At 45.3% G+C, this 27,111-nt stretch overlaps 1 protein-coding gene across 7 annotated transcripts in view; it reads left to right on the top strand.

The window, feature by feature from the left end:
- Positions 1-24,192, top strand: part of SYBU (syntabulin) — an 85,052-nt gene extending 60,860 nt beyond the window's left edge. For 6 of the 7 annotated variants that reach the window (XM_088844763.1, XM_055431844.2, XM_055431841.2 and 3 more), the window contains 4 exons: positions 7,137-7,239; positions 16,737-16,940; positions 19,140-19,289; positions 21,813-24,192. In XM_088844763.1, the coding sequence (XP_088700889.1) occupies positions 7,137-7,239; positions 16,737-16,940; positions 19,140-19,289; positions 21,813-22,923 (1,568 nt within the window). In that variant the 3' untranslated portion in view covers positions 22,924-24,192. Of the gene's footprint in view, positions 1-5,158; positions 6,679-7,136; positions 7,240-16,736; positions 16,941-19,139; positions 19,290-21,812 lie in introns of those variants that run through there. The other variant, XM_088844762.1, reaches the window with a different exon arrangement.
- The last annotated feature ends 2,919 nt before the right edge of the window (positions 24,193-27,111 follow it).

The following is a 27,111-nucleotide window of genomic DNA, read 5'->3' as shown; positions in this document are numbered from 1 at the left end:
CTATTGTGTGCACACACACGTACAGTTAAAAATAGAAACATGCTCTCCACCGAGGGAAGACCACCATTTGTAAAGAGTGACTATAAAAATACCTGACTCAAGTGAGATAAAGCATTTCCTGTTGTGGGGCTTTTTAAGGGAATGATGCCTGAAAAAGCCCTCTTCCAGCCCTCAAGCCACTGTACCAATAATTCTAGTTAGGAATAATAATTCTACTTAGAAATAATAATAGCTTACCTGTATCACGTGCTTGCTGTGTGCCAGGCACTGTCTTCATTTCATGTTTCACCTAATCCCCACAGTCCCTTAGCACTACCTACTCTTAATATTTTCATCCCTGTTTTACAGACGAGGAAACTGAGGCAGAGAGAGCGTAAACAACTTGCTCAAGGCTCCATAGAGTTAACAGAAGAGCCATGATTCAAACCCAAGGGGCTTGACTCCCAAACCCTCATTATACTGCCTTATATGGTGTGATTACTTTTATTATATGATCATTTTCCTTTAAAGTCTTAGACTTTCAAGGAAAAAATCAATTGTCCATAATAGTACTATTCCCCTACTTATAATTTTTATAACAAGGGTAATACATGCACCTAGAGCCAGATGGCTCAGGAAGTTATAAAACGAAAATAAGAGTCTCTTTGTATCTTCATGGTCCTGTTTTCAAGGGAAACCATTATTACAAGATGTCTTTTTGTTCCCCAAGAAAAATGTTCTATACATGTAGCAGGTTATACATGATTTAAAGATTTATTTACAGAGAAGCAAACATGCCACATCCACTCTTCTGTATCTTGCGTTCCTAGTCGAGTAATAGGTCTTTTCATCTCAGCACACACGGGCGCATGTCAGCCCTTTCCATGATTGTAGAGCATCCATTTAGTTTGCTGTATCACCCGATTTAAGCTGTCAGTATTGATGGACAATTCACTTGTCTTTTTGGGTGCTTATGTGCAGGATAAGTTCCCAGCAGTACAGTTTTCTTTTTTATGCACATTGCACCAATTCACACTAGTGTTTTGCCCCAAACCCTTAACAGAATCAATGTTATCATACTCTGACTTTTGTTTTCTTTTGCTAATCTGTTGAAAAAAAATCTTTTTTCATTTTCATTTTTAATTTTATAAGTGAGATTGTATGACATTTCAGGTATATCGGTTATTTTTCTCTCTTTGTCTGCCATCTGACTGTTCATGTCCTTTGACCATTTTTCTGTTCTTTTCTTCTCTCTTTTTTTTTCTAATTTGTTTGAGTTTTTGGTAAGTTAAGGAAATTAGCCCTTTATCTATAAATATGTTATAAATGTATTCATTCAGTTTATTATTTGTCTTTGACTCTGCTATTTTATTTTTATGTAATTAGATTTATGTTTATAGTTATATAGTTAGATTTATCAATACAAAATTATTCACTTCTAGATCAGACATGATCTGATATGCAAGACAGATCATGTCTTCCTGAAAGGTTGTAAATACCATTTCCATTTTATCATAATTTCAGAAAAGATTTATCTTCATTCTGATTGATGTTCGTATGGAACTGCCATACATTTAAAAGCATATATAAACATTTATAAACAGAAGTTCAAATTTAAAGTATGTGGAAGTGAATAATTTTGTATTGATAAATCTAACTACATAACTATAAACATAAAATCTAAGTACATAAAAATACAGTAGACTCAAAGATGAATAATAAACTGAAAGAAAATATTTATAACATATTTATAGATATATATATTTCAATCAATTTGTTGATCTTTAGATCAAATATTCCCTTTCTGACATAAATACCTATGGAAGTTTTGGGATTAGTTTGCAATAACTAAAACAAAGATCTTCTTTTGGCTGTAAAGCATTTCTTGGATTCCTTGGCTGGGCCCCCAGAGCTAAGCTCTGCAGCTAAGAGTCAGTGCTACTGAATAGACTTGGAGTAGCTTCATCTGTAATTACACATTTCCACTGCTCCAGCTGCTCCTTAATAGTGCTACTTGGCCTTAGTGAAAATGGCTCCTCTCCCTTCCCTAGAGACCTTTAAATAGAAGATCTGTGTATCTGTGTGTGGGGACGGGGGATGGGAAGATGAATTGATGGGGGTCTGGGGTTTTTTGTTTTTTTTTTTTTAATTTGCTGATTCTATTTGAGGTGAACATATAGGTGGCCAATCTGAATTAATCTGATTGTTTTGTGGTAACAAAGGATAAAGGAAGGTTTGGGGTTGCTTGAAGCAGTGGTTTAGGATGGCTTATTACCACTTCGTAGACGTTAGGAGTTCTCTGTTCTCAGAGGCCTGTGTGATATTCTGATGAATGAGGAATCCACAGTGCCCTGAAAGCAGGCAAAAATAATAACGTCCTAAGAGACTGGATCACAGACAGTGTTTTTTAAAAAAAAAAATCCGTCTAGTTATCAGTAAATTTTGCCCATATTTTTTGTTTCCATTTTCCCTTCCTTCTCTAATTCCCAGCCTTACCATCACATGCACAGAATGCTCATTACCCTAAGGTTATGAATAAAAGTAAGGCCTCTCAAGAGAATCCAGCAGCACCGCTGAACAAAACCCACAGAGCTTCTGGAGGCCGGCAAGCACAGCTCCTTTATGGCTGGAAGGTGCTGTCTGCTGCCCAGTGTGTAATCACCGGACATCAGCACTGCAAGGTATCTCAAAGGTCATCAAGTGCACCCTCCCTTTCAGTCCTGGGATCCTTTCCACCTACCGCAGTACCTGATCGAAGACAGTATTGATGAGGATATTGACTTGGATATGCACATTTTAAAATTCCCTTCAGCTTTTCAAGCACAGCTCTTCAGTGACCAAATATTTGCCCTGTGCTTTGCTGAAGCAGTCCCTGTGACATCAGAGATTTACCAATAGGTGTCTATATACCAGCAGATGGGGGCAAATACTTCCTTGTCCCCCAAAACTGCTTTAGGCTCATGCCATCCAAAAAATCCCTATGGAATATATATTAAAACTCTTAAAATGAGTATATACTTTGGTTTAAATATTCTAATTTTAGGAATTTATTCTAAGGAAATAATCAAACAAGAATGTAAATCTGTATGCTGAAGGGTATCCATTAAACCCATGTAGGTTTAAGTGCAGGCACTATGGGCTTAGATGGCTTGCTTTCCCTCTTGGCTCCACATATTGTGTCACTCAACTTCTCTTCCGTATCTTTAAAATGGTCTGATAGCTGTCCCTACCACATAGAGTCTGTCCTGTCATGAAAAATAAGTGACTTAACATGTAAAAGATGCTCAGGATGGTCTCTGTTACATAATGTTTGCTATTAATCATAGAAAAATGAATGTGGCCTACATATTCATTGATTTAATAAAACAAAATGTGCCATGTTTTAAAGTTATTCATATATTAAAAGGAAAACAATTAGGTTACATAATAATATATTAAGTATGAATGCTGAATAGTTATGTACCAAAAGGTTATTTTTTGGTGATGGAATTACAGACTCTATTTTCCCTTCTGGATCATTGCTGTTTTCTAAATCTTCCACAAAAGAAATGCATAGTATAATAAAAGTTGTCTTTTTAAGTCTTGCAGAGTAATAATAACAGCTAACATTTATTGGGAGCTTACAACAGATCAGGTGTTTTTCTGAGACAGGAGATAGATACTCATTGCTTACAATAACCCCATGAGGCAGGTGCTATGCTTATCAATCTCCATTTACAGTTAAGAAATGAAGGCAGAGTGAGGTGAAGTAATATGCCTACTACATCTTCCATCTCATAAGCAGTAGAGGTGGGATTTGAACCTGGGCTGCCTGACTCGGGACTTATGTTTTTAGGTTAGGAACTCTCTATGATTCTAGTAACCCACAAGAGCACTGAACTACATACAGTACCCACCGCAATCACCTAGTCGCATACACTGTTTAAAAGAAATACATGAAGAGTGCCTCTCCTTCTTGGTATCCTTTGGTATCCTTTGTTGCAGCTAATAGATACATAAGAGGTCCAGCTGTCCCCTTAGTTATCTTGTTTAGTAAATGGGAAGAATATATTCAGATGCCATAGTAAAATTGACTTTTCTGTATATCCCTTTTTTTTTTTTGAGAGCAAAAATATTTTTATTTCATTCTTTAATAACCACAATTACTTACTTTTTGTTTATTTTTTTAATTTATTTATTTTAATTGGAGTCTAATTACTTTACATTATTGTATTGGTTTTGCCATACATTGACATGAATCTGCCCCGGGTGTATAGGGAACATTAATCGATAGGAGCTCATCAAACACCTCCATACCTACACTGAAACCATGTATATCCCCTTTTTAAAAAGAGTGCATTGACTTTACGTGACAATAAGCAAACTGTAAATAGTTTATATCTTTAAAAGTCATCAACAGAAATAGGTAAGTAGCATTTACACTCTTGACTATAATGTTACTGGGACAGTCGTGATTACAGTCGTACCCTGGATGGGTCTTCCCAGTCTCTTTCTGACGTGCACGAGGTAAGTTAGAAAAGCACGGAACAAAGTGCCCTTAGGCCCTGCAAACACTAACAAGTCAATATACTGAGTGCCAGTAGCAATCAAGTTAGAACAACGTGGTCCCTTCAGTTCAGGGTACGTAAGAACTGCAGAGGGGCTTCCCCGGTGGTGCTGGTGGTGAAGAACCCACCTGCCAGTGCAGGAGACATAAGAGATGCAGGTTCGATCCTGGGGCAAGAAGATGCCCTGGAGGAGGGCATGACAACCCACTCTAGTTTTATTGCCCGGAGAATCCCATGGACAGAGGAGCCTGTTAGACTACAGTCCATGGGGTCAGGGTTACAAAGAACCAGACACTACTGAAGCAAGTTAGCGCGCGCGCACACACACACAGTAACTGCAGGTCAGAGGCATCATTAAATAACAATGGATTTTCAGCAAACATCTGTTTCTGTTCTAGAATTTCCATTTTTATGCAGGCAGTTAAATTATATTGATGGGTCTTTGCATACCTTTTAAAGAATGAAAATTGGGTGTCTCAGAGTAATAATTTTACATCAGAAAATAATATCTTACCCCTGATGGCTGCAACCACAGGCCCTATTTTTGAAAATCATCCACCTTTATCATTTTATAACCAACCTGGTAATTTGCTAGCCGACAAAGTTGGAGTAGACTGTCAGGACTACTGTGTTCCTGGGCAGCATTACCAATCATGAGTCCTTGAAACTGTGAAATACTATAGTTTAGCCAATGCATTACTCAGAGGCAACTAATTAAGTTCAAGGAGCTTCTAAGAGTTCATTACATCATTAGACAAAGTCTGAAATCCAGAAGGAATAGTCAGTCCCGGTTCTGATAAATTGCTATCTTAATCCTCCCAGAATTCTGCTGGGAGCTGGGATTCACAGCTGTCATCTGCCCTAAAGGGTCCTTCCTGATCTCTTTTCCAGAAGAGGCTGACCTTTCCGAGAGGTCCTAGAAACCTGACAAGGGATCTTTCTCTTTGCCTTGCTGTTACCTGCCTCACCCTTCAGCAAAACTAAAACAGGCCGTCAGTAAGAGCATCTGTTCACCAGTGGGCCGGGCTGGCCACCTCTTGTCCTTGTGGCTCGTCTTGGCTGTCGGGGAGATGGTAGTTTATTCAGAAACCTCCCCAGCTCCCGCTTCTTTTATGGTCTTCTTGGGACATGTTGTCACAGGGGTAACATGGGGATTTGGTCCTGGACAGAATTCATCACCCACAAGCCTTAGGCACATAAAGCAGCTTTTGCTTCCTCAACAGTAGAAGACAAGATTAATATCTGCCTTACAAAGGTGTCAAGATTAATAGGTCAAGGAATAGAAAGAATCTTGAACAAGGGCCTGGAACCTAGTAGATTCTCAATAAAGAGTCACAATCATCAGGACTTCAGTGGTTAAAGTTCTGTGCATCCAAAGCAGGGGGCATGGGTTTGACCCCTATTTGGGGAACTAAGCTCCTACATGCGCACAGCACAGCCTAAAAAATTAAATTAAATTAAAAAAAAATGATGATTACTAGTCACTGCCTATCAGAAACTCAAGGGATTTAGATTATTCATATTTTCCTCAATCAGAAATGTGATCTGGTTCTGAGCTCTAGGCCAGAAGAGTCACAAATTGTGGCACAGGAGTTGAGAAACAAGATCAAATAAAATTGTGTGCCTCGATTGAGTTTTCCAAAAGCATTTGGAATTTCATCTTTTAAAAAAAAATCCTCTTTCTTTTCTTCCTGTTGTCCTGTTACCTCTTCCACGCCCCTGAACTTCCAGGCAATCCATGGAATGTTTTCATTATTACTATTTCAAAACTGTTTTGTTAAAAATGAATTTATGTTAATTATTCTACCACACAGCATGTTTTCAATTATACACTGAACCCTAGTCTGTGCTTAAAACGAACTGTGATCTTTGTAAACTAATAAACAACCCCTCCACCCACCCCCAGAAACTGAGGTTTCAAATTTCAATGATCATTCCCAGGTTCCATCACTGGTCACTGTGAACTTTTTTCACAACTCTCTGGAAATCTTAAGCTCCTGTTCTGTTAAGGTTGTGTTCATAGAAAAGCTGCAGCTGCGGTCAGAGAAACGGAGGATCAGATAGCGGGGCTTGGAGCTGTTATCTGGAGCACAGGCTTTCCTCCTATTTCGAGCCGGTTGATTATCTCCAGACCCTAACGTGCCAAATTCAAGTACGGCTAGCCGACTGCAAAGCCGAAAGATAAACTCTCTTGGAAAAACCGCTCTGGGGCTGACAAGCATGCTTTTCATGCTGCCGAACGTTGGGGTCGGCGCGTTCACGTTCCGGGGTCGGCGCGTTCACGTTCCGGGCGCGCCGGGGAACCGGGAGGGAGCGGCGGGCGCTGGCTCCGGCTCGGGAGACCGCGGCTCGTCCGCGGGAAGCCCGGCATGTAGGAAACCGGCCCCCCGGTGCTTGCAGGCTGTGTTTAGGCGGCGCCGTCTCATGCCTGCGCCTCCTCTCGTCGGCTTGAGGAAAACGCCGGGAGCCGGCAGCGCTGGAACCCCGCCACGCGCGGCGTCCGAGTGCAAACGCGGGAGCCGGGGACCTCAGGGGCAGGGCATCGGCCAGCGAGCTCTTGGGTTCGAGTTTCCCGCCCTTCATGCTTCTCCCCCGCCTTTGTTTTTTCAGGTAGTGAAGCCGATTTTAGCTCCTCGAGCAGCACCGGCAGCATCTCGGCTCCTGAGGTCCCCATGTCTGCCGCCGGGAGCAAGCGATCCTCTTTCTCACGCAAGTAGGCCCGCCTCCAGCTCCCGCTCTGTCCTCGTTGAGACGCGATGCACGAGTGGCTTATCTGTCCTTAACCTGATTTCTAGACACCTGGCTTTACTGCTGTCCATTTCCGTTTTGCGATTCTTCAGTGAGCAGGGTTGGGGTTGGTAGCGTTTTACAGTGATTCACGGTTGGTACTTTGCCCAGCCTTACCTGCCGTGGTCACGTGGCTGGCCCGTCCCGGCTTGGGGAGCCCTGCTCCTCCGGCCCCCACCCGTGTGCTCACCTGGGGATCAGGCCGGTTGTCTCCCACTTCCCATCCAGCCTCCCCCTTCTTGAATCTGCCCTCTTGGCCGTAAAGCCTCCGACTTCACCCTTTCTTGCCTCTAGCTGAATCTCCTTTTTGTGAAAGAAACATCGTGACACTCTGGGCCACCCCCAAAATTCACTTGGGGAAGGTGTGAAGAAAGTATAAAGTTCATAGGTCGGGGTGCCCCCACCCCCCAAAAGAAAGGTCGAACAGAATAGTGACCTGTGTGGGCTCTTGGTTGGAATGCCAGCGCCACCCACCCGCGCCCCCCGCCCCCCACAGACCTTGTGGCCCGCGGCAAGTTGTTCAGCTTCTCTATGTCTGAGTGTCCTCATCTGGAAAGCAGGGTAACAGTCATCCCCACCTTGTAGGGTTTATTTGTTGTTTTTCAGTTGCTGAGTCGTGTCTGACTATTTTGTGACCCCATGGACTGGAGCCTGCCAGGTTCCTCTGTCCATGAGATTTCCAGGCAAGTGTACTAGAAGGGGTTGCCATTTCCTTCTCCAGGGGATCTTCCTGACCCTAGGGATTGAACCCACGTCTCCTTCATTGGGAAGCAGGTTCTTTACTGCTGGGCCACATGGGAAGCCCTGTAGGGTTTATCAGTTCAGTTCAGTTCAGTCGCTCAGTCGTGTCCAACTCTTTAAAGTGAAGTCGCTCAGTCGTTTCCGACTCTTTGTGACCCCATGGACTGTAAGCCTCTGCCTCCAATGCGGGAGACCCGGGTTCGATCCCTGGGTCGGGAAGTTCCCATGGAGAAGGAAATGGCAACCCACTCCAGTATTCTTGCTTGGAAAATCCCATGGATGGAGGAGTCCAACTCTTTGAGACCCCATGAATCACAGCACGCCAGGCCTCCCTGTCCATCACCAACTCCCGGAGTTCACTCAAACTCACGTCCATGGAGTCGGTGATACCATCCAGCCATCTCATTCTCTGTCATCCCCTTCTCCTCCTGCCCCCAATCCTTCCCAGCATCAGAGTCTTTTCCAGTGAGTCAACTCGTCGAATGAGGTGGCCAAAGTATTGGAGTTTCAGCTTAGTTAGGGTTAAATTAGTTAATTGAGTAAAGTGTGTTTACTGTGTTTGTAGCACAGTAAACATCAGCACACGTTTGCCATTGGTGCTGTTTGGATTGGGGGAGAGAAGGACCATGAGGGAAAAGGGGGCCACTGTTCACATTTGGTGGGACACATTGTCAGCCCCAGGATTCTCTGCTGCCATCTGTAGCTTCGTTTATTCATTTAGAATTTATTGAGCATCTATTATGAGGCAGTTTCTAGAGATATGGCAGTAAACAAAACTTAGGAAGACTATATTTGTTCTAGGAGAGAAAGACAATAAATGCATGTAAATTTAAAAAAAAAAAAAAAAGCATGCAGAAAAAGGATACAGAGACCCACAATGTGTGGTATATTCTGGATAGGCTGGTCCTGGGAGACTGTGTGATGAGGTTAGCTCTGGGCAGGAACCTGAACAAAGGAGTGAGTCACGTGACACTGGGGGTGATTGGTCCCTTGACTGTCCCGGGCCACAGTGTCTGAATGTGTAAAAAGGAGGTTGGACCACATAGTTCTTTAGGTCCCTTTTCTGGAGAAAAACTGTTTAGTTTCTAACTGCTTGCATTTTCAGGACTGAGCAAGCAAATGTTTCCCATTTGTCTTAGGCGAACAGAAGATGTGGCTAATATTTATAAAGGGATTTGAGGCCCATAGTGCAGAGTTTTATTGTTAAAAACAAAGCTGAAGCCAGACTTGTAACTAAAGAGTGAAGTCTGCAGAGAAGAACAATTGTTCTATCTCCAAATACCGTGTATTTTGGAAATAAAGTGCCTCTGGGATCACAGGATGAGACTATAAACATTCTCTGTACAGATCAGATGTGGCTTGCTCTGAGAGTAAGCCATTTACCTCACCCATTCAAGGAATTAGCACATACCCATGGTGCAAGGCATCAAAGAACAGAGAAGCAAAAGAAAAAAGAAATGGCCTGAAGAGCAAACCAATTTTAATAAGCATTTCAAAGGGATTTGAGTCTGTCATTAAATTCCAAGGTAATGTCAGGTATACTGACTGACTTAGAGAAAATACTCTAGTCTGGAACCCATGAATTCCCTCAGTGATGAAAAACATAAGATAGCTTAATATAATTATGTGCAAATCAGATATATGCTTAATAGACAGGAAATTGAAATAGGCAAGTGTTCTGTCCATTATGCACACTTTTAAAAAATCTGACCCAGGCACAGACAGAGCACAATCAGTAGATTTCTGGGACAGAATGGTGCGGGTGTTTAATCTATGTGTTCTATAGGACCACTCATTGAGGACAGCTCCTCTGGATGGGCTGGTTCAGTTCAGTTCAGTTCAGTCATTCAGTCGTGTTCGACTCTTTGCGACCCCATGGACTGCAGCACTCCAGGCCTCCCTGTCCATCACCAACTCCCAGAGTCCACTCAGATTCATGTCCATTGAGTCAGTCATACTATCTCATCCTCTGTCGTCCCCTTCTCCACGCACCTAGTATATCTTTCCTGGTATCCACACTAAACTTTTAAAGAGCCTATGATCCTTTTGGGCTTCCCAGGTGGTGCTAGTGGTAAAGAACCCATCTGGCAATGCAGGAGGTGTAAGAGAAGCAGGTGCCACTGGGTGAGGATACCCTGGAAGAGAGCATGGCAACCCACTCCGTATTCTTGCCTGGAGAATCCCATGGACAGAGGAGCCTGGTAGGCTACAGTCCATTGGGTCACAAAGAGTTGGGCATGACTAAAGCAACTTAGGCCCTGCATACACACACACACACACACACACACACTCCTTTTAATTGGTTCACTCCTCCTGTAATAAATGAATTTTCTCTGTGGAGAATTAGATCCTGGGAGGAAACCTAGCAGGAACATTTGGTGAAGTGGTGGGGGAAATGAAGGACAGGTGGGGCTGGAGAGAATTTTTTTTTTAATTTAGTGGCTGTTCTGGGTCTTAGTTGCAGCACACAGGATCTTCATTGCCATGTATAGGATCTTAAATTGCAGCATGAGGGATCTAGTTCCCTGACTAGGAATTGAAGTGGTAAAGAGCCTACCTGTCAGTGTAGGAGACATAAGAGATGTGGGTTTGATCCCTCGTTCGGGCAGATCCCCTGGAGGAGGGCACGGCAACCCACTCCAGTATTCTTGCCTGGAGAATCTCATGGACAGAGGAGCCTAGTAGACAACAGTTCATGGGGTGGCAAAAATTCAGATACAACTGAAGTGACTTAGCACACAGCACACCCCTGCATTAGAATCGTGGCATCTCAGCCACTCAACCACCAGGGAAGTCCTGAAGAGAATATTTTTGACAGGTGATTTCACAAACAAAGGAAATGGCAGCCCATAGAGGAGTCTGGCAGGCTGCAGTCCATGGGGTTGCCGCACAAGTGAAGGACCAACACTTTCACACTTTACAAACAAAACTTGGAAGATTTACAAACGACCTCCTCTTAGAAAAGGCCAACTCACTGGTCTTTCTGAGAAATTCTCTTTCTTAAACCAAAACTCTAATCTGACTAGAGGCAGCTAGAAGTGAAAAGAAAAAAAAAAAGCTCAGGATTTGGAGTCAGATGGACCTGGGTTTGACTTGAGCATCTGTCCTTTATTAGGTACAAGAAAGACCCAGAGCGCCCAGCCTCAGTTTCCTGTTCTGGAAAATGGGGTAATAATGGCATTTACCTTCCTGATTTAAATGAACTGAGAAATCTTTGCTACCCTATGGACTAGCCCACCAGCTCTGTCCATGGGGATTCTCCAGGAAAGAATACTGGAGTGGGATGCCGTGCCCTTCTCTAAGGGATCTTCTTGACACAGGGATTGAACCTGTGTCTCTATGTCTCCTGTATTGGCAGGCAGGTTCTTTACCACCAGCGCCACCTGGGAAGCCCCTTAACACAGTGCCCAGAACTCAGGAAAAGAGTCATTAGATGGTTATTTTTAGTCAGTAGTGATAAAAAATAATACTAATGAATGGGCAAGATGCTGGTGCTGCCACGGCCGATGATGGTGGTGGTGGTGGTGGCGGCGATGGTGATTATCATATCAGTTTGCTCAGGCTGTTACAACAAAAAGCACAGACTGGGGAGCTCTAACAGCAGAAACTCACTTTCCACTATGGTGGAGGCTGGAAATCCAAGATCAAGGTGTTGGCAGGACTGGCTTCTCGCGGCGGCCCCTCTCCTTGACTTGTACGTGGCCATCTTGTCCTTCTTTCCTCCCATAGTCTTTTCTCTGTATCTGTGTCCAAATTCCCTCTTCCTATAAGCACACTAGTCAAATTGGATTGAGGCCCACCCTAGCACATTGTTTTAACAGAAATACCCTTTTTTTTTAAGCCCTATTTCCAAATACAGTCACATTCTTAGGTACTGGGAGTCAGAGCTTCCACCTGTGAATTGGAGGGGGACATTGTTCAGCCTGTAACAATGATGATGAAGATGGTGAGGGCAAGGGTCAGGATGTTACCTGAAGGAAAGGGCAAGGGCTGGGGAAGGGAAATTCCCCTGGGCGCCTTCTGAGGATCCCTTCTTCACCTCCCCATTTCTCTCATTTCCAGTTACTGGTCCAGGTTACTGGTTCAGGTTTGCAGGAAGGGGCACAGCATAGCAGAATTCTCTCTCTCTGAACTGCATTCGTCTTATCCACCAGACCAAGGGACTTGGGGAGGGCTAGGAAGGCAGTGTCAAATTTGCCTTTGCACCGCCTTGACAAGCATGGAATCCTGCTTCTCCATTGAAATTTTTTTTTATCATCATCCACGATGAATTTAAATTAGCGTTTGAACTAAACTAAATGTAAGGGACAGAATTGATCATTTAAAGCATGCAGTTTCTTTTTTAAAAGTTAGCTCTTAGAAACAGCCTAGTAACTCATTTCTTGAAATATATTTCAAGACTCGATTGTACTTGAGTAGTGTTTGATAGCTTGAAGAGTTTTTACTTTATTTTGTATAGCAGAGGAATTCTTACAAAATCCTCACCTCATTTAATTTGTATGTCGCTAATCATACATCTTGATTAATCAATCCTGGGTGTTCATTGGAAGGACTGATGCTAAAGCTGAAACTCCAATATTTTGGCCACCTCATGCAACGAGTTGACTCACTGGAAAAGACTCTGATGCTGGGAGGGATTGGGGGTGGGAGGAGACGGGGATGACAGAGAATGAGATGGCTGGATGGCATCACCGACTCAATGGGCATGAGTTTGAGTGAACTCCGGGAGTTGGTGATGGACAGGGAGGCCTGGCGTGCTGTGATTCATGGGGTCGCGGAGAGTCGGACACGACTGAGTGACTGAACTGAACTGAACTGAAATCATACATCTTAGCGCAAGTACCCAACTAAAGTTGGTGGTGAATTCTTCAGGTTAATAACCACATACCTCGCCAGTAGCTAGTATACCTGTTTACAAGTCCAAAACAATATATTCCATTTGTGGAAAGATGGAGACATATCTGTAGAGTTAAGAGACCTGGATTTAAATCCCAGTTGAGTTGTGAGTTCTTGGACCAGTTTTTTTCTTTTTTCCCCTGCTTGCGTGCATGCTAAAATGCTTCAGCTGAGTCCAACTCTTTGTGACCCCTTGGGTGTAGCCCACCAGGCTCTTTTGTCCATGGGATTCTCCAGGCAAGCATACTGGAGTGAGTTGCTATGCCCTCCCCAGGGAATCTTCCCAACCTAGGGATAGAACATGAGTCTCTTTCATCTCATGCATTGGCACACAGGTTCTTTACCACTAGCACCACCAGGAAAGCCCTTTCCTCCCCACCCCGAGCTTCATTTATTTCTCATAACTTTAGTACTTCCCATACTTCACGTAATGTAAAAGGAAAGTAAACATCTGACCAGCCTTACTATCATAAATTTTATTGCGTGATGGTCAAAGTTAAGTGAAACAATGTTCATAAAGCCCTTGCAACAGAACTTGGGTTGCAGAAGGTTCTTGGTGAAGAATTCCCTGGATCAACATGAGGGGTAGCACTTTACTTTTTCTCCTAACTTGTAATGGTTAACCCTCCACATGTCTCATAGCCACATGAAGAAATAGGCCAGTCGGTGCCAGACTTAGAAGTAAAGCGGAGAGAAGCACCTCCCAAGCCAGAGCATGTTCTTTCCTGCCCCACCCCTACCACAGAGTTGCTGAAGTTGGTTTGTCACAAAGCCATCAGCCCATCTGTTCCATATAAAGTGTCCCCTTTCACAAAAAAAGGAGGCAGAGTCCATTTGGATGATTTCAAAAGGAAAGAACTTTTTAACTTTAGAATTTCATGATGTTTCATTTAGATGTGATTTACTGGGTTGAGTGCTAGTTCAAATTGTATTAGATTTTAAGTAATTGCAATTTTGGAGCCAAGTAGACCCAAGCACACACACTTATACTGACATTCACTCATGTTTCTCAGTGAGATGTATCTGTTGGATACACTTGCAATCAAAATTGCAAAGAGAGACTGTCAAAAAGCAGCCCTGCTGTATGAAAAGTATCGTTTTCCCTTTTACTTCCTTGTAATGTCATCAAGATATATTCCTGACACAGATGTGCTATCCTATTTAAGTAATTTCTACATTCTTAAGATGCTTCCTTACATTGCGTTGTTGTTGTTTAGTCACTGTGTCTGACTCTTTGCAACCCCGTGAACTGCAGTCCGCCAGGCCCCTCTGTCTATGGGATTTCCCAGGTAAGAATACTGGAGTGGGTTGCCATTTCCTTCTCCAAGGGATCTTCCTGACCCAGGGATCAAACTCACGTTTCCTGCATTGGCAGGCAGATTCTTTACCACTGAGCCACCAAGAAGCCCATTCCTTACACTGTTTTATGTGTTGGAGAAGGAAATGGCAATCCACTCCAGTGCTCTTGCCTGGAGAATCCTAGGGACGGGGGAGCCTAGTGGGCTTCCGTCTATGGGGTCGCACAGAGTTGGACACGACTGAAGCAACTTAGCAGCAGCAGCAGTACTTAGTCGTGTCCACCTCTTTGCAACCCCATGGACTGTAGCGTGCTAGGCTCCTCTGTCCATGGAATTCTCCAGGCACGAATACTGGAGTGTGTTGCCATTTCCTCCTTCAGGGGATCTTCCCGACCCAGCGATCGGACCCACATCTCTTGCATCTCCTGCATTGACAGGCAGATCCTTTACCACTGTGCCACCTGGGAAGCCCCCTTCCTTACACTGCTGCTGCTGCTCCTAAGTCACTTCAGTCGTGTCTGACTCTGTGTGACCCCACAGATGGAAGTCCACCAGGTTCCCCCGTCCCTGGGATTCTCCAGGCAAGAACATTGGAGTGGGCTGCCATTTCCTGCTCCAATGCATGAAAGTGAAAAGTGAAAGTGAAGTCGCTCAGTCGTGTCCGACTCAGCGACCCCATGGGCTGCAGCCCACCAGGCTCCTCCAGGCAAGCGTACTGGAGTGGGTTGCCATTGCCTTCTCCACTAGGGAGTGTCAAATCTATGGAACTAGATTAACAGGGAAGTTCAAACAAGATTATCCAAAAATAGTACCTTGCAGCTGAAGTCCCCTTAACAGCTTATCCAGTGTACTCAACATGCATTCTTCATTTCCACATCACCTCTGTGAAAGTTATTCCCAAGTGGCTATACTGGACATATATCCCCAGTCCAGAGAAGGCTGCTTGGAGAAGGTTCCCATCTGTCTCGAAGTAGGAGGTATCCAGAGGCTCAGGGTAGGGAGCAGAAGTAAGTGGCTTACTTGCTAAGTTCCTAGTAAGTGGCAGTGCCAGGACTTCAACCCAGTTTATTCACTTAGCATCATTTAGGGAGAACCTGCCTGTGCTAGGAGGTCTTGGGGATGTAAGAGCACAAGCTGTGTTTCTGCCCTCACGGTGCCTTAGTCTGGTGGGAAGGACAGACAGGCCCACCATGGTGATGCACGGTGATAAGTTCCATGGTGAAGTCTGCACAGCGGGGTGGGAAGCACCAGGGGACGGCACCTACACCAGCCTACAGAAGGAAGAGTCCAGAGAAGGCTGCTTGGAGAAGGTTCCCATCCGTCTCGAAGTAGGAGGCATCCAGAGGCTCAGAGTAGGGAGCAGAAGAACATTCTAGATAGAGAAAATAAGTTCAAAATGAAAAGGATGATGGAGAGCATGGACCATCATCAGGAAATTAAATTGTCTGGAATGCAGGGGAAGGGGGGAGGAGGGGCAGGGAGAGGCTGGGTTGAATGCGGTGGTGTGGGGATGGGATCAAACCTTGTGAGCTGTATTTAGCAGTCTGGATTTTATCCTGGAAGCTGAATGGCTTTGAGGAGGCCAGTGACACTCAAATTGCGTGTTGGAAAACCTGCTTTCACTTCAGGGACAGCCTCCTTGCTGAGAGGGCAAGATAAGAGGCAGGGAAATAAAATGGTAATATTTCAGCAGTCAAATGATAAAGGTTTTGCTAAGTCATTGGGCGCTTCCCAGGTGGCTCAGTGGTAAAAAACCCACCTGCCAAAGCCAATGCAGGAGATGTGGGTGCCATCCCTGGGTTGGGAAGATCCCCTAGAGGAGGAAATGGCAACCCATTCTAGTATTCTTGCTGGGAAATCCCATGGACAGAGAAGCCTGGTGGGCTTCAGTCCACAGCATCCAAAAGAGTTGAACACAACTCAGCAAGTAAAAGAACCACAAATCATTGGGAGTAGAAAGAAAAAGAAAACATATAGGTGGTTAAAATTATAGACGATACATGAATGTGGGTTATATTTATCTGTCCTGTTTTTTTCTTCTTCCTTATGGGCAGACTCCTTCTCCCTGATCCTCCAAATGATCCACCCCAGTTTTCTGACCCAACATGAACCAAACCCGAATATTTTAAAGTAGAAACAGGTATACTGAAATAGACACCACATCTTTAAAACAGCCTCTGGTTTTACATGGTTTGTGTTCTCAGCAGGCAGCTGGGTTTAATCCAAAATGAGCTTTATGGTCAGAAACTATTTGAAAGAACAGCAGAGGGAGGGAGCCCTGTGCTGACGACACAGGAAAGAGAATATCGGGCAGGTGGGAAGAAGGCGCTCGTAAAGCCAAGTTGCTCTGGTCGTTATAGGATTGACCCCGTTCAACCCTATAGGTTGGATTTCCTCGGCGGTGACCGGGTTTAAGAAGGAACAGAACGTTCGCACTTGAGTATCCCCGGCCCCAGGGATTCTAACATGCTTCATACTTCTCTCCTAGTCGAGGTCCCCACGGGCGGAGCAATGGAGCTTCATCCTACAAGTCTGGCAACAGCCCACCCTCCCCACGGGAGAAGGACCTTCTGGCCATGCTCTGCAGGAACCAGTTGAGTCCTGTTAACATCCACCCAAGTTATGCGCCTTCTTCCCCGAGCAGCAGCAACTCTGGCTCCTACAAAGGAAGCGACTGTAGCCCTGTCATGAGGTGAGTGCTGTCTGTCTCTCGACTCATGGTTCTTAGTTTTTTGTACTTGTAAGCTTCTCTTAAAAAAAAAAAAAAAATATATATATATATATATACATACACACACACACACACACACATACATACAACTCGCGGTGGCTTCCCTGGTGGCTCAGTGATAAAGATTCTGGCTGCCAAGTAGGAGAGTCAGGTTCGATCCCCAGGTCTCAAAGATCCCCTGGAGGAGGGCGGGGCAACCCACTCCAGTATTCTTGTCTGGAGAATCCCATGGACAGAGGAGCCTGGCAGGCTACAATCCATGGGGTCGCAGAGAGTCGGACACGACTGAGAGACTGAGCCCGTAGGCATACAGCTCTCAATCCTCTGCCTTGTTCTGCAATATGACACATCTCTTTACTTTCCCGCACTCACTAACAATCCTTCAAGGGCTGCTGCAGAAAGGACAGGAGCCACAATTTCCTTAATAAGGTTCAGCAGTCCCAGGAATTACTGGCTAGGCAGGAGAAATGGCACAGCAGCAGTAGGATGGTCCTACACATTTCCCTCCAAATGGGGAAGAGTCGTTCGTCTGTTTCCTGGTTCATTCAAACACCAGATGTTTACTGAGTACCACGCTGTGTCCAGTGCTGTGTGGGGCACTGGGAATAGAGCCATAAACAACAGAGGTCCCCATGCTGATGCCCAGAGGAGAAGAAAAACAGTAGCCATCTAATGACAGAAATGCATTAGGATTATTCTGCAAGTACCTGTCATTCTGTGTAAAAGCTGGGAACTGGGAATTCCCTGGCGGTCCAGTGGTTAAAGACTTTGCCTTCCAGTGGAGGGGAGTGCAGGGTCAGTCCCTGGTCAGGGAGCTAGGATTCCACATGCCTTGCAGCCAAAACATAAAAACAGAAGCAATACTGTAATAAATTCAATGGTGACTTTTAAAATGGTCTGCATAAAAAAAAAAAAACATAAAAAAGAAAAAAAGGTGGACACGGGATCCATTTGGAGGGGTCAAAGGAGGCCTCTCTGAAAAAGCGAAATTGAAATGAGATCTGAAGGTCAAGCAAGGAATGAATTAGTCCCTGGAAGGCATGAGGTTGCAGAAAAAAGGAACTGCACATCCAGATGGGCCGTAGCAGACCAGTTGGGAACTGGATGCTGGGCACAGGCCATTTTGGTTGGAGCGCAGGCTCAGGGCTAGCAGGGCGGATGCAGCATCTTGGCCCGGGTCCTGAATTGGAGAAGAAGCTGCCAGCCCTCCTCCTTCCATCTTCCTCCTCCAGGGCGTACAGGTCTCATAGTCAGCTCTCTTAGAGCTGGAGGGATGCCCCGCTCTCGGCCAGGCCTGACAGGGGCCAGGATTCCGGTGAAGGAAGCTTCACAGAGCGCCAGATGCCTCTCTTACAAACCCTATCTTGTGCAAGTAGACCAGCCCTTTTCCCTTCAAAAGAAGGAAACTTTCCACCAAATCAGCACACTCACATCAGGGACTGATACCAGAACAATCTGAATTCAACCAACAACAATCGAGATCTTTAGGCAAGTGGCACATTGTGTGGAAGCGAGGTCATCTCGCTCCCTTCCTGCCCCCACTCATTGTCCTTTAACATAACAGCCTCTTACTCTGAACTGACAGGCGGGTCTCTGGACAATTGTGCATTATTTTACAGGAGATCCTCCCAAAGCCACAGAAAATCTCCCTCTCCTGGCCCCGCCCCCTTGACAAAGCCCCGCCCTCAATCTTCCCAGTTATGAGCAGTCCTAAGAGTGGCAGGTGGATGACTGTCCCCCTTCTGAAGTGAAATGGAGAGAAGTGAAATTCGCTCAGTCATGTCTGACTCTGAGACCCCATGGATTGTAGCCTGCCAGGCTCCTCTGTCCACGGAATTTTCCAGGCAAGAATACTGGAGTGGGTAGCTGTTCCCTTCTCCAGGGGATCTTACCAATCCAGGGATTGAACCCAGTTATCTGCCGCATTGCAGGCGGATTCTTTACTGTCTGAACCAGCAGGGAAGCCCAAGAAGACTGGAGTGGGTAGCCTATCTCTTCTCCAGGGGATCTTCCCAACCCAGGGATCAAAGTGAGGCCACTTACTGTTTGGCTTTAAGATCCCAGCACACAGCTGCCATTTCTTCTCAAGCTGTTTTAGCTGTGCCTTAATTTTTCTTTTTTATAGAAAAAGTAATATTTCATTTACTTGGATTGTTGCAGGCGGGCTGGAAGGTACATGTCCTGTGGTGAAAATCATGGTGTCAAGCCCCCAAATCCAGAGCAGTACTTGACTCCTCTGCAGCAGAAAGAGGTTACGGTGAGACACCTGAAGACCAAGCTCAAGGAATCTGAGCGCCGCCTGCATGAGAGGTGAATTCGCATTTCCTGCACGCTGTGCTTTAGAACGCTTTCCTTTTCCATAAAGTGAAATGTGAACCCACGCTATAGAAAAGAAGAAAAATGACTTCATTCCATTTTTGTCGGATTTCTTAAATCAGTCTCTCAGAAGAGTCATTTGACAATCCTGAGTGATTTGACTCTTTTAGGAGTTCAGGGAACCCTCCTAGGTTTGAAGGGACCCTCTGCTTTTTCTGGGTGTGTCTAGCTTTGACGTGAAGAGCTGGGTGTGTGCAGAGCTATTTTTAAAGGATAGAACACTTGCAGGAACAATGCCGTACTTCCAGTAGAATGGGTCACACACAGTTGGCCCCTATGAAGCCCTGTTTATCTGTGTCAGAGAGTGTGGCAGTGTGCATTGTGATTCCTGCAAGCTATTTCTGTGCTGAAGGAAAAGGTTCGTTATTCTTGGCCAAGTGTTACGGTAATTAAAAAAAAAGAAAAACAACAGCCCAAGCTTAAGAGATCTTATCTCAGAGAGAAAAGACCTTTGACGTCTTGGGACAGGCCAGATTTTTGTTTGGTGGTTTTTCTGAGAGCTCTGACCAGGGTTGACAGTGACATGAGTCAGATCATACTTTCTGGAAGGTCTTGGTTTATGTTTTGAGGAATCTCTGGGATGGTTTGAATCTCTGGGAGGGAGGTGTGGAAAGGCAGTGAAACTAGAGAATAGTCAAGCCTAAACTTAAAGAAGCAATACGTACAACATCTCTTCAAATATGTCAGGATCCTGACTATGTGGTCTTGTCATATTCACTGAGAGAATGAGGACATACATTTACATCAACTAGGAAGAAATTACATGTAAGGAAAAAAATTTTTTGACAAATATCTAGAAAATACTGTCCTGTGAAGAAGCTAACTATTCCCTCCAGTGTAGGATGGATCTAATGTCATCTTGCCTGAGAAGAGATAGAATTATCAACATTTCATAAAGTCCTTGCAACATGTAACTTTTTATGATTTAAAAAAATTTTTTTAAGTTATCATTGGAATATGATCAGAACTGTTTTGCAATGCTAAAGTTTATCAGTCTGTCTTCTGCCTTTGACACATAATTAAAAGTGATATGGACTTTTTGTGGACATATGAAAGAGTAGGCTATGGAGATTAAAGCAGGCTAAGAGACTCTAATGTGTTCTAATAAAATAATTTCCAATACTAAGTACAGGACCGCCTCAGAGATATTGCAGGTTTGGTTCCAGACCACTGCAATAAAGCAATTGCAATAAAGTGAGTTATATGAAATTTTTCACTTCTTAGCACAAATAAAAGTTGTTTTACTACACTGGAATCTATTAAGTGTGCAATAGCATTATACCTGGAGAAGGCACTAGCAAGCCACTCCAGTACTCTTGCCTAGAAAATCCCACGGACGGACTGAGTGACTTCACTTTCACTTTTCACTTTCATGCATTAGAGAAGGAAATGGCAACCCACTCCAGTGTTCTTGCCTGGAGAATCCCAGGGACGGGGGAGCCTGGTGGGCTGCCGTCTATGGGGTCACACAGAGTCGGACACGACTGAAGTGACTTCGCAGCAGCAGCAGCAGCATTATACCTAAAAAAATGTACAAACCTTAATTTAAAAATATCCTAATTGCTAAAAAATGCTAACCAGTGTCTGACAAAGCAGGGTTGCCACAAACCTTCAATTTGTAAAAGACATAGTATCTACAAAGCATGATAAGGCAAAGTGCAATAAAAGTAGTCTGTCTATATTAACAGAGGATAATGCTTGAAAGATGGCTCAGACCATAAAGAACATGCTTGCAATGTGGGAGACCTGGGTTCGATCCCTGGATTGGCAAGTTCTCCTGGAGGAGGGCATGGCAACCCACTCCAGTATTCTTGCCTGGAGAATCCCCATGGACAGAGGAACCTGGCGGGCTACAGTCTATGGGGGTCACAAAGAGTCGGACACGAGTGAGTGACTAAGCAGGATGCTTGAAAAGTACTTAGTGCCATGTCAGACACAGAGTGGACACTGAAAAAGGAGAGTAAAACAATCATTGCAAAATTTTTATTCTGATTCTAGTTACTGTTATTATTTTAGCTATTTTACAGTTAAAAGGGGGGCTGCTGCTGCTGCTAAGTCGTTTCAGTCGTGTCCGACTCTATGCGACCCCATAGACAGACGGCAGCCCACCAGGCTCCGCCGTCCCTGGGATTCTCCAGGCAAGAACACTGGAGTGGGTTGCCATTTCCTTCTCCAATGCATTAAAGTGAAAAGTGAAAGTGAAGTCGCTCAGTCCTATCCGACTTCGCGACCCCATAGACTGCAGCCCACCAGGCTCCTCCGCCCATGGGATTTTCCAGGCAAGAGTACTGGAGTGGGGTGCCATTGCCTTCAGGGCTAATACCGTCAAAAAAAAGAAAGAAAAAAAAAATCGAAACTTACATAACCTGTATGTTTCCTGTGGGAGAGCATGGGCTCCAGGCGGGGTGTCAGAGTTGACCATTTTCTTTCTGAGCCGCGCTTGTCTTCCGACTCTAGGGAGAGTGAGATCGTGGAGCTGAAGTCCCAGCTGGCCCGAATGCGCGAGGACTGGGTCGAGGAAGAGTGCCACCGGGTGGAGGCCCAGCTGGCCCTCAAGGAGGCCCGGAAGGAGATCAAGCAGCTCAAACAGGTCATCGAAACGATGCGGAGCAGCCTGGCCGATAAAGACAAAGGCATTCAGAAGTATTTTGTGGACATCAACATTCAGAACAAGAAGCTGGAGTCGCTCCTCCAGAGCATGGAGATGGCGCACAGCGGCTCGCTGAGGGACGAGCTGTGCCTCGACTTCCCCTGCGAGTCCCCGGAGAAGGGCTTGGTCCTCGGCGCGGCCTTGGGGCCGACGGAGGATGCTCTGTCCCCGGAGGAGCCGGCCACGGAGGACGCGGCCGACAGCGAGCTGCTGGGGGCAGACGGCGCGGCCCCCGGCGGGGATGTGTTGGAGGAGCTGGTGGCAGGCGCCATCGCGGAGCCGGGGCTGCCCGGCGCCGAGGTCGTGGCGCTGGGCGGCGAGGCGGCGGGCCGCGGAGGGCGCCGCGCGGTGGCGGAGCGGGCGGTGCAGACCGACGTGGTGCCCTACAGCCCGGCCTTCTCCGAGCTCCTCCGGCACGTGCTCCGGCTGCAGGACCCCTGGCCCTCCTCCAGCGCCGCGACCCCCGACGAGGAGTCCGGGGACGACTCGACCGAAAGCTTCCCGGAGCCCGTCTCCGCCTTCGTGGTCGATTTAACTCCCCGGAATCCCAACTCGGCCATCCTTTTGTCTCCCGTGGAGACCCCGTCCCCTGCGGCGGGTCCCGAGGCGCGTGGGCACCGCCTCATGAGAGAGCTGGATTTTGCGGGCTCGGAGGCGGCGGCCGAGGAGGAGGAGGAGAGGCTGGACGGCCCGGGCCCCCTGGCCCGCGCAGGGGGCATCGCCGGGCGCTACTGGAGCCGCAGCTTCCTGGTGGATCTGCTGGCCGTGGGGGCCCCCGTGGTGCCCACCGTGCTGTGGGCGTTCAGTACTCAGAGGGGGGGCACGGATCCCCTGTACAACATCGGGGCCCTGCTGCGGGGCTGCTGCGTGGTGGCCCTGCACTCGCTCCGCCGCACCACCGAGCACATCAAAACCTAAAGAGACGATGTGGCTTCGGTGGGGTGGGCCCGCCTGCCCCCACCCCGTGCGGCAAGGTGCCCGGTGGAGAAGCCGCGGGGTCGACCGGTGGCGGGCCTGGTTCTGTCGTTGTTTGCTCCTCGGTATTTGATTTGCACTATATTTAGTTGAAAGCCTGTTCCCTGTTGAAAACCGGAGGTATCTTCAAAGGCATGGAGGCCTGGTTCCAATCAACGTCCCACCGGTGTGATAGAGAAAGCATGTTCGTGACCCTGCCCTTGTCGTCCGAGGTACCCGTGCTTATTATCCTAGTGGTTCAGGAAGAGAAAATGCAGAGTTTGCACTTTCAAGACAGCTTCTGTAAGGCTGGCATGTTATCTCCTTGCTTTGCTTTGTGCCGTTTTTCAAAAATGTGTAATTGTTAACAGCATTCCAATGGTCTTGTGCATAGCAGGGGACTGTAACCAAAAATAAAAATGTATTTGTGTAATGGGTTGGAAGAAGTCTTGAATAGCTCTTTAGTGTCTTACTTGGGGTTGATAAGATTTGAGTGTTTGCAGTTTTTTTTAAAAAAACTAAATGTAGCTCCAGAGTCTGAAATGGCTTGTGTGTTCCTAAACCTGGTAATTGATGAAACTGTATGTAAGGTTTACATTGTATTAACTTATTTTTTGCTTATTATATATAGTGTTTCGTTGAAAATCGTTTGTAACCACACACTTCAGCATGATGAAAATAAAGATTAGTGTTTCCATTGAAATAAATGTTCTATCCTCCTATAAAATAACTATCTCTGTGATTTTACTTCTGCATACGATAAGAAAGACTATATGGATGGCACACCCTTCCATCTTTAACAGTAGGAGCTGTAAAAATGGAATTAAATGATAAAGAGGGAAAAATAATTGTTCAAAAAAGGTGAGGAATTCCCACTCTATCTTTTAAAATGTATTATTTTCTAGGCTTCCCTGGTGGCTCAGTGGTAAAGAATCTACCTGCCAATGCAGGAGACACAGGTTCGATCCCTGATCTGGGAAGATCCCACATGCTGTGGAGCAGCTAAGTCTGTGTACTACAACTATTGAGCCTGTGTTCTAGAGCCTGGAAACTGCAACTACTGAGCCCAAGCCCCATAACTACCGAAGCTCGAGAGCCCTAGAGTCCCATGCTCTGCAACAGGAGAAGCCACTGCAAGGTGAAGCCCAAGTACTGCAACGCAGCTGTAGAGTAGCCCCTGTTTGCCACAGCCAGAGAAAACTGTGTAAAGCAGTGAAGACCCAGCATGGCCAAAAATAGAAATAAATAAAAACTACAATTAAAAAAATGTTTACGAAGCATTATTTCTGAGTAAAAGTAGCTTTGATTGTTTGCTCTGAAGTTATCCGTACACTTGTTTGTCCCTGTGTTGGATTGGCCACAGGGTTGTTCATGGTTTTTCATACGATGTAACAGAAGAAACCAATCAAACTTTTGGCCAACCCTGTACTTATTCAGATATACTGAATGTTTTCAGCAATTTGGGTTGATTTTGTTTGAAAGCATGCTAGGGGTTCAGAGAGGGAGGAGATACTGCACCATTTGGCTCCTGCCCTTGGAGTAATAGGGTGAGGGTGGGTGACTGGAAGGGATGCGATAGTATCAAATCTGTATTATTTCATTTGTTCTTTACACCAGCCTTGAGAGGTGGGTATTCTATTTTACAGTTAAGGGAGCTGAGCCTTAAAAGAGGTAAATTGCTCAGAGTGCCATCATTCATCTCTAGAAACCAAGGTTTCAAGTGTGCAAAGCACATGCCTTTTCCACTTTGCACACAAAGAGAAGAGACTGGAGAATATCCTAAGTTTTCCCCAGAAACAGCTCTTCCACGGCACTTAATCAGCTTTGTGTGCTAAGTCGCTTCAGTCACGTCCGACTCTTGGCAACCCCATGGACTGTAGCCCACCAGGCAAGAATACTGGAGTGGGTTGCCATGCCCTCAGACATACTATATTTTTGCTGACAATGTCTTGGTTAGTGCCCATCTCCCCCACTAAAATATTAGGGATCTGTGTTCTGTTTTATTCACAGATAAATGTCAAGAACTTAGACTGCTAGGTGGTACATAAGAGGGAGTTCTAATCAGAGCTGTTGAATAAATTCATCGAACAAATACTTGTTGGGTGCTCTCATCCTAGACACCTTGCTAGGTCTGCTATCAATAGTGAACGGGACAGACAAGGATTCTGCCCTCAAGAAGCTTACATTCTATCTGTGAAAGACACAGAACATGCCATCGGATGAACAAGTTAACTCTGAATAGTGGTAAGTGCTTCCAAGGAAATAAGGTGTTTTGACCAAGAGGTTTGGGGGTAAAGCAAGGAACAGATATCTGAAGAAATGCCAACAATGTTAGTTGAGAGCCAACCAGTGAAGATATGGGAGGTAAAATGTTGCAGAAAGAACAGAGGCAAAGTTCCTGAGGCAGAAAAGGGCTTGATATGTTAGAGTGACATCAAGGAGGCCAATGTGTCTAAAGCAGACTGAGGGGGAAGGAGATGGTTGAGAAGTGGAAGACAAGCTAGTTCATATGGGGCAAACCATGGGAGGGTTGGTTTGAATTTATTCCGAGCAGTGAGAAATATTAACAGACTTTATCCAGGGCAATGATGTAATCTGGTTTTTCTTCTTTTTTATAAACTCTGTGTCTGCTCTGTGCAGGATGACAGCAGGAAAACCATTGTGATACTCCGAATGAGTGATGATGACAGTTTGGAGGTAGAAGTGGATATAAAGATTAAGTTGAACAGTTAAAGATATATCTTGAAAATAAAACTGATGTGATTTGCTGATAGGTGGAATATGGGGGAGCAGATGAGATAGGGTTTAAGGAAGAGAAACTAAGGATGTCTCACAGGTGTGTTTGACTTGAGCATCTGGCTCAATAGTGGTGTCATTTACTAAGGATGGAAAAGTTCAAGAGAAATGAGTTTAGAACAATAAATTTGAGATGTCTATTAAATATCTGTGGAAATGTCAAGAGAGTAATTGTGTGTATGAATGTGGAAGTCACAGGAGTCATCAGGACCAGGGTTCTTCAGCGTTCACATACTATGTAAAACCATGGGATGGATGAAATCCTCCAGGGAGAGTGTAAAAAGAAGAGGCTGGGGACTGAGTCCTATGGTGCTTCCACATCTAGATGGAGGTAGAGGATGAATAACCAACAAAACATCTGGAGAGAGGCAGCCCAAAGGCAGGAGGAAGGCAGGATCCTAAAAACCAAGAGCAGAGAATGGTCAACTGTGTTAAAGTCCTGTTAGAAGCTGAGTAGCCTGAGAACAGATAGATGTCCACTGGCTTTAACAACAAAATCTTAGTGACTGTAGAGATCATTTTCTTTGCAAAAATGGGAATTGAAGCTGGATGGGAGTAGGTTAGAGAATGAACGGAAGAGAGGAAGAATCAATGTGTGCAGCTAACTTATTTTGAAGTTTTACTATGAAGAAGAGGAGGGCTGTGGGTAATAATTATAAGGGGATATGAATTGCAAGGATTTGTTTTATGTTTTTCAATACTGAGAAGAAATGTTTGTACACTTTTGTGATTGAGCCAATGAAGGAAGAAACTGATGACCTAGGAGAGAAAGAATTAATTGAAGGAGGGAAGCCCTTGGGAAGTGAGAAGGGATAGGATGGAGCCGTGGAGAGAGGCGGGCTGTCTTGGATAGTCAGTCCATTTCTTCTGTGGGACACGCATACCCCTCAGGGACACATGTGGCTCTCACACAGCACACGCTCAGTAGGAGAGGGACTTGGCAGAAATGAAAGGGAAGCTGTTGTGGAAGTGAATAATCGGAAGCTTCCCAAAATAATGAACCGTGCTGACGCAGGTCCCTTCCTGCAGTCCAGCCCAGACCAACACTTAGATACGGCCATCTTCCTGACAGTCCCTCCCTGTGTTGTTTATTTTTCATCGTTGCCAAGTTAAGCATTTTTAAGAAAAATTACAAACGTGCTTTTGGTATCCACGTGTTGCTACAGAAACGAATGGAGCCACATAAAATCAGCACTGTTCTACTTCATCAGTTCAAGATGGATGGCAAGATGGGTTCTGGTGAAGGAGATTTCTCCATGAACCACAAACGTTTATGTTGATCATCACATTGGAGGCAGCTGATCACAAACAGCAACTTGCTTTGTTGTCTTAATGACCTGTATCTTTTCAAAATGT

Source organism: Moschus berezovskii, chromosome 16, assembly GCF_049115385.1.
Source record: "Moschus berezovskii isolate FMDL1 chromosome 16, NW_MosBer_1.0, whole genome shotgun sequence".
Lineage (NCBI taxonomy): Eukaryota > Metazoa > Chordata > Mammalia > Artiodactyla > Moschidae > Moschus > Moschus berezovskii.
This window is presented reverse-complemented; position numbering and strand designations above follow the sequence as displayed.